Below are 7439 nucleotides of genomic sequence, written 5' to 3'. Positions count from 1 at the left end.
AAAATCCTTATAACAAACACCTCCCGGGCGAGTTTCCCATTCACTTTACATAGAATTTATATATGTAAGAAACAATGCATATATTCCTATGAACCCGCCCGCAATTCAAATCCATATTATAAAAGCGTTATGAATCACCAGCGCAGAATATTGGAACGTCCAATGCAATAAACACTGCTCCGTTAAATAAATATCAAATACTTTTAAGCAACATTCTCTGTGCAACAATGACGCCACCAGCCACTATAGAAGCTCATGTTTAAAATCTTTTTTTGCTGCAGTAGATCTGTTAACTGATGGCCTTTGCAACAAGGCTCCACCTCATCCAGTGATGAAAATTCATATCAGCCAATCAGCTCGATCTCCAAAAGGTCCGGGGACCGAGGACTATATTACCCCCCTCTGAAAAAGTTTTCTGTAACTCAGACCAGTTTCTCAGAGGTCACCGTTTGGATAAGTTCAGCTCGCTTTGATAATTCATTACACTAAATAAGCCTTCGATAACCGCCTCGCGGCCGACAGCTGGATATCCTTGCATTTGTTTAAACCGATGTTAGAGGCGATCATGCAGGACGAAGAGAACTCCTCGGTGTCTCCGATAGAGAGCCTGAGCAACAGCGAGGACGAGGGGGACAGGCAGCAGAAGAAAAGTGTCAGAAAGAGGCGACCGAGCAGGAAATCTGGCGAGGAAACAGACAGCCCTGCGTCGGGGAAAAGAGGCAAGAAAACGGACGGTAGCCCTCAGTCCTTCGAAGAACTGCAGACCCAGAGGGTCATGGCCAATGTGAGGGAGCGCCAGAGGACACAGTCTCTAAACGAAGCCTTCTCTGCCCTGCGCAAAATTATTCCGACTCTCCCATCGGATAAACTGAGCAAAATCCAGACCCTCAAACTCGCAGCGAGGTACATCGATTTTCTTTACCAGGTCTTACAAAGCGACGAGCTGGACAACAAAATGTCGAGCTGCAGTTATGTGGCACACGAGAGACTCAGTTACGCGTTCTCAGTGTGGAGGATGGAAGGAGCCTGGTCCATGTCCGCATCACACTAGCAGTTCCCTTTAGGACAAAGGTACGCATCAACTTGGCAGGGTTTAATGAATGTCCTGTACAAATAATGTGATGCTGCGCCAGTAGAGGTAAACCAGAACTTCGCGACCCATCTGCATTCGGATGGGTTGCATTTTCATTAAACTGAACCATTATTGGGGACATTTAAATCCAAATCCACCATTTTCAAAAATCTTTTGACTGCAGGTTTATTGTGGTAACGACAATTTGTGCTTCCCATCAAAGTGTTATTAATTCTGGTTTTCACGTTTTTCCTCCCTCTTGTTCTCTAGGGTCTGCTACTTCTTTCTCTTCCTGTTCTTGTCCCACAGATCACCACTTCTCATCAATTAGTCAATCACATCTCCTCATCCAAACTGCCCCCAACGCCATTGTCTATAATGAACTCGACGCTTTCACTTTCTGACCTCTCTGTAGACCAGTTCCCGGCCCAATCCAATACAACCAATAGATGAAGTGATCGGGTTCAGGAGGCCTGTGGCCGAGAGGGAGTATAATTATAAATTATATAAGATCAGGAGTACAGAAAGCAGGAGTTCATCCAAATAGAGATTCTCTCCCTCTTTCTAACCATCCCACCGTCCCTACCCCCACTCCTGCCTCCCCCGCTGATAAATCGAGGTGCTAAAACAACCATTTTTGGGTTGGACTAATCTCAGTGTAATCCGTTGCTGTTTTCCTAGGTGAGCGAGATTTGTCACAAAGGGCCAACCGCTGGACAGACAACAGAGTTTGACGTCTGGATACTTAAACACGTTGATCCTTGCCGTTGATGGATAATGAGAGAAGAGTAAAAAAAAACTAGTGGAAAGGACGTGGGGAGCACTTACAGAAAACGAGCCATGGACGTGGACCCATCCAATCGTGCGGCTATACAATCATTTGTACTTCTGAGGTGTATTTTTGCCATTCACATCATTTTATCCTGACGATGAATGTTGTTGGAACTCATTCCTTCCTTTACTATGCATGCCTTCAACAATCATGTCTATAACTGCTATTGAGGACGCAGGAAAGTTGAATTATTTTATTTTTGTTTTCCAAAACTGATAAAGTGAACAGCTCTAGAGTGACAATGAGTTTATAGAAAATGGACCAAACTGTTATGCAGTTGGTTAGTCTTTCCTTTCTTGAGAAACATTTATTTATTTATTGATGTGCCATGTTTCAATGCATAAAGATCTGGTGTCTAAATGCATTCATATTTTTGTGATTGTTTTGTAAATATCTTTGTATATTTTCTGCAATAAATACCTATGATCTAAACTTTAAGGCAGTTATATACATATAAGTTTTAATTTGGTTTGTATTTAAGGGATAAATTTGATGATGAATAGCTGTTTGTAGTGAATTGTTACGACCCCCAGGAGATAGCGGGATCCAACAAGCGGTGCAGAAAAGGCAAACAGAACGGCTACTGCCAACGGCGGGCGAGCTAGAATGAGGGGTAATGTTTTACCGCCGTCTAGCACTGGCTGACTGTTGACCTTCCAGATACAGAGAGAGAGAGAGAGAGAGGGGGAGAGAGAGAGTAATTAAAAACATGCACAGCAATGTTATGTTGCTTCGAGTTCTAGAGTCTTGTTCATACTGTAGTGCTTGGACGTAACTCCAGGCCGTGAAAAGAATGCTGGAAGGGCGATTCGTACCCTGTTGTTTGTGTAAACTAAGTTAGTTCGTGAACTCCGGAGATATTATAAATTAAATATACCCTTTTATAGATTGGTGTTCACATATTGTTCATGTGCTGTGAAGCATAAACATCCATACATCTTAAATGCACGTGACAAAGTAATTTCATTGAAAGGAAATTAGGTGCATTGTTCTAAATAATTAAGGAGAATTATTTAGGCATAAATAAATATCAGTCTTTTAATACGAAATGCTTGATTGGAACAAATTGTGCAATGTGTATTTATTTTTACTATTTAAACTACTCCAAAAGTAGAATGTAAACATCCGACATATTTACTTCACTGGCAATTAAGTAAGTTATTTATTTGCTTTGGCTTTCTAATCTAAAAGCCTGTTTGGTTCTATTGTCACACAAAATCAGATATTGAGGTTTAAATGCCTTCAAGTGAGGCTCAGCTGGTTGCAAATTCGAAGACTTTCCTGTAAAAAGGCGTGGAGGTTTGTGAAGCATTATTCCAAATGGTCTAACATAACAAACTCTGCACTTAATAGACGAGGAAAGCAATTGGAGCAGGCGAGTTGACACTGCAGCTACTTTCTTACAGCTTTTGACTTTTCCAATACAGAGCGTGCCAGTGGTAATGCGTAACTGAAATGTTTTTGTAATTTTACTCTTGCGCTGGATATTACCACACAGGGGGATTGCTTTACTTTGCCTTTTTTTATTGATTTGGATGGCAAGGTATTTATTTCCTTTACAGTATTGTCTTTTCACCGTTTTAACTGAAATATCGAAAAGTTTAATACAAAGTATATTTTGTTTCTCTCTGTTTTACACTTTGCCCGTTGCATTTTGGCACGATGGTCTAACTGGTACCTGATTTTCGAGCTACTTTTCGGTTTGATCAAGTCTGAACAGGTTGAAGTAGTTTGGTATTAAATGTTACATCTATATGATGAAGTGAATTGTATGCGTGTAAAGGGAGAAAGCAAGGAATTAGGATCAAGTCGAGATTAAAGTGGTAGGTTTGAGTTATTGTGAATACAGTAATTCCCACATTCCTGTCGATCCTGGGAATGTGAGTTCCACGGCTCGATTTTATATGGCTTCGGCATCAATTGCCGTTCGTCGGTCTTTGACATTTCAGCACAGATCAAAGACCTATCCAGAGATCTACATTCCGTCACACTTTTAAAGCTGCACCGAATCCTCCACCCTCCCCCATTTAAAATCCCAAAGACTGAATTTCAATCCAGAAACCTGTCGAAAATATAACCTGCACTAAATTTCTGTCAAGCATTGATGTCACAAAAAATGTTTCATGTGTTAAAGTGAATTTTGGAAGGCAATTCTCAACGGTTGTACTCCGCCGAATATTGATTTAACCTTCCCTCTTCTTGACTCGTTTAAGGGGATTCCTTCCCACATCCCACCGACCTCACCCCGCCTCAGATTTTTTTAATATATAGTATTGAAAGTGAAAACCACAGAAATATAATGATTGTGTGATCTGGATCAGTGGGCATTAAGGTGCACGGAATTGTTTAAGGGGGAGATAGGCCGATCTCAGTTAAGGACTCCGTGGGCCTGTGTTAGCTTCATTCAAAGTCAAATATCTCGACTTCCACAGGCACATTTTAATTTTTTTCCAGTCCCCTTAACAGTCAACTCCGAAGAGTAAGAGGAAGAGAAGGGTAATAATCAAAGTCAGACAGACTCAATATTTAAAAAAAATCCAACGAACTCACGTTTAAGTGGGTATTTTAATAGAAATGAACGCAACTTAATTTACAATTAAATCAGTTATGCATTAGTTCAAACAAGAATTGCTTTTGCAAATGGGCCCCACTATATTAGTGGACATGTGGTTAAAAACTAGATTTTACGTATGAATATCCCATTCACCGTCTTTGTACTCTGGGTGAATTTTTACCCTTGACGACTATTCTTTATTAACATATGTATACATATATAGATTTTCTCCATAGTTTTCAGCCGGGGAAAGAAAAGTTCTGTGTGATGTGATTTGTCTAAGTTGCCATAGAGAGTTGCAGATTGCAAACTGCAGTAAAATGCTATGGTATATTTCATGCATCTCCAGCTGACTGGTGTTGGAATTGGGAAGCACTGTATTGTTTAATGAATTAACTCCTTCGCCTCGCATTTCCCCTCAGCGAATGCGTGACTACAGTATTTGAAGTGTTCACTATGTAACTTCAGAGCGGAAATAAACGATGAGCATACAGTTTTTCATAAGGGGTCAAGCCCGTGCCTTGCACTTTCATTCCATCCTCTTATTAATTTGCATCTGCGCCAAAAGTGATTAAAGCAGAGCCAAACTTTTGAAGCAATGGCCGTCGGAATGTTAGCGAGCTGTAGAATACTATGGGGGTTTGAATGATATTAGGGCCAGATCAACAGTATCTTTTAGGACCACATAGGCTTTGCATGGAGTTGTTGGGTTCGCAATGACAGAACGCTGCTGCAGATGCTCAATGAAAGCGAGCTTTTAGTTAACAACTCTCAAAACAGTATTTCATGAATGCTATTATAGAGTCATAACGTCATAGAATCATAATATTGATGTATTTTTTTAAAAAAAAGACGAAAACGATTTTGCACACCCTATGTTTGACTGTTATTAAAGACAGGGATTGAGGCAGGCTTTGGCCCGTATAGTGCTCCGCAAACTCTCGGCTTTGGCAGAAAGTCTGACCTTGTACAGTATCGAACTCTTCCAAAGCACATGATTTCACTTGAAGTGCTGCCCAGGAATCCTCTGAAGTGAACATGTGTCTCAGAGAAATGATGTAAGACGCTTCTCCTTAAAAAATCCATCTCCTGTGTTAAAAAGCATAATAATACGAACTGGGGTTGAGGTGGGCGTAAACACATTATAAAAACAAAAATAGCATTCCTCACCTGGGGACTGTGCGTAAGCAGCACCAGCCATCGAGAATGTTAACCCACTATTGTGTGCCCTTCCCCCACAAACACAGGCAAACGAAACAAGTTTCCCATGGCATATAAACTTTTGCTAATCGAATACTTGTCCTTAAGTGTGAAATCTAATATTGAAATGAAGCACCTTTCCTGTGAAGGTGTGTGATTAAAATTCCAATGCATCCACGGAATTTCCAGCAGTCCAAGGAAACAGTGGCAGAAAACAGATCAGCTCAAACTACTGTTTGAAATAATTTCCTACAAATATGATTTATAGTTTAAACATTTTGTTTAAAATAATAGGCTCACTATTTCAGGGGTTGCACTTATCTAATATAGCCTTCTGATCGTGAATTTATTAAACACATAGCCAGAAGTAAATGGCTGCCAATTCATAATGATTTTAAACAGGCTAGATTTTGTGAGGTAATTTTAACAAATTATGAAACTCACGCTTAATACAGGTAGTAAGACGTCCCGTATATAACACGAACACTGAAGAGGTCTCAATGAAGATTATTCAGCTTTGAGGATTTATTTGATTTAGTCAGCTCTGAACAGTTGTACAAATCTGTGCCCACAGTAGGGCAACATCAACAGACATTCTTTGCGTTCTGTACGCTCTGCGATCAGCTGGGAACTCCCCCTGTTTATTTTTCTGTCAGAGCTGTGGGGGGAATGGTTTGAAGAAAAATGAAGGCCACATTTGCGCAATCTGCTTCTCTTTGGTTCCCTTTTTTTATTTCCCACAAAAAGTGATCTGAAGCAAACATTATCGCCATATCCCTGGACATCAAAGCTAAAAGTAACGGAAAATTAAGATAATAAGATGATATCAAATCAATATGCTTGCCAGCACAGTCTACCTGAACCTGTTTAAGCAGATGTTATAGATGGTGCAAATACGTCACGTGCAGCAGACACAGATGTGCAGGTTTGCAAACACCACGCCTTTCCAACACTTCCAATGAAATGGATTGAGATAGACGATATATCACTCGTCAGAACCAAGGAGCGAAAATTCTGATTTTATTTCATAGAGTGCCGCAGGCGTTAGAGCGACCAGATTGTTTTATTATTTTTTCTTTCTCCTTGTTTTTTTTTGCTAGAGAACGTGGCTGTTTGATCCTTGGGAAAGTATCGGATTCGGTGCCAGAAGGCTGAGACTAATCGATTGCTGTTTGATGGGGTTTGAGGATGATAAGACGAGAGGGAGCATCATGAAACAGGAATGCCAGTCCTGACAGCCGCACTAGCCACAAGATGCATGGATGATATGAAAGAGACAGCGGTACGCTTTATACAGCAGCTACAACTCCAAAAGGCCTGCTTACTTCACCAGGAACATGTGAAAAAATAACGGTTTTTAAAAAATATTTTCTGATGAAAATTAACTCTTACGCAAAACAATGTTACAGGTTTACAATAACTGTCCGAAATTGTATTCTTATGTGCCATAGGTCATATACCCGAACTGTACAATGATAATATCAAGATTGATAGGTAGGAAATAAGCACCATTGATGATAATCAGCCATACCAAAATATTAGTGGCTTTTATAAATGCAAGTTGTTTTTTTTATCTGTTGCATATATCTATTCAACTTTCGTTTGTATTTGGCATAATATGTAAAATAAACATTTCAACGCTAATTTTAGGAATCCAGTTTCTTTACTGCGGTTCATTTACCCACAATACTTGGTATTTACAACTGATCTGATTGAAAAGTTCTAATTAATTTTCATTGATGTTTGCAAATAAAACAACGTGCAGAAATCAAAACGTGATT

The 7439-nt window shown here is 39.9% G+C and overlaps 1 protein-coding gene across 1 annotated transcript; it reads left to right on the top strand.

Annotated features, from left to right (window-relative positions):
- Nucleotides 1-453: 453 nt before the first annotated feature.
- Nucleotides 454-2226, top strand: LOC127570332 (twist-related protein-like). The gene is made up of 2 exons (XM_052015780.1): nt 454-1071; nt 1754-2226. The coding sequence occupies exon 1, from the start codon at nt 551-553 to the stop codon at nt 1049-1051; it is 501 nt and encodes a 166-aa protein (XP_051871740.1). The 5' UTR covers nt 454-550; the 3' UTR covers nt 1052-1071; nt 1754-2226.
- The last annotated feature ends 5213 nt before the right edge of the window (nt 2227-7439 follow it).

This window comes from Pristis pectinata, chromosome 5 (genome assembly GCF_009764475.1).
Source record: "Pristis pectinata isolate sPriPec2 chromosome 5, sPriPec2.1.pri, whole genome shotgun sequence".
In the NCBI taxonomy this organism is placed as follows: Eukaryota; Metazoa; Chordata; class Chondrichthyes; order Rhinopristiformes; family Pristidae; genus Pristis; species Pristis pectinata.
The sequence above is the reverse complement of the archived record's forward strand: the minus strand, read 5'-3'. Positions and strand labels throughout refer to the sequence as shown.

Bases quoted from the DNA above. Each gene is read 5' to 3' on its own strand.
- LOC127570332 (XM_052015780.1), top strand. From the start codon at position 551: ATGTTAGAGGCGATCATGCAGGACGAAGAGAACTCCTCGGTGTCTCCG.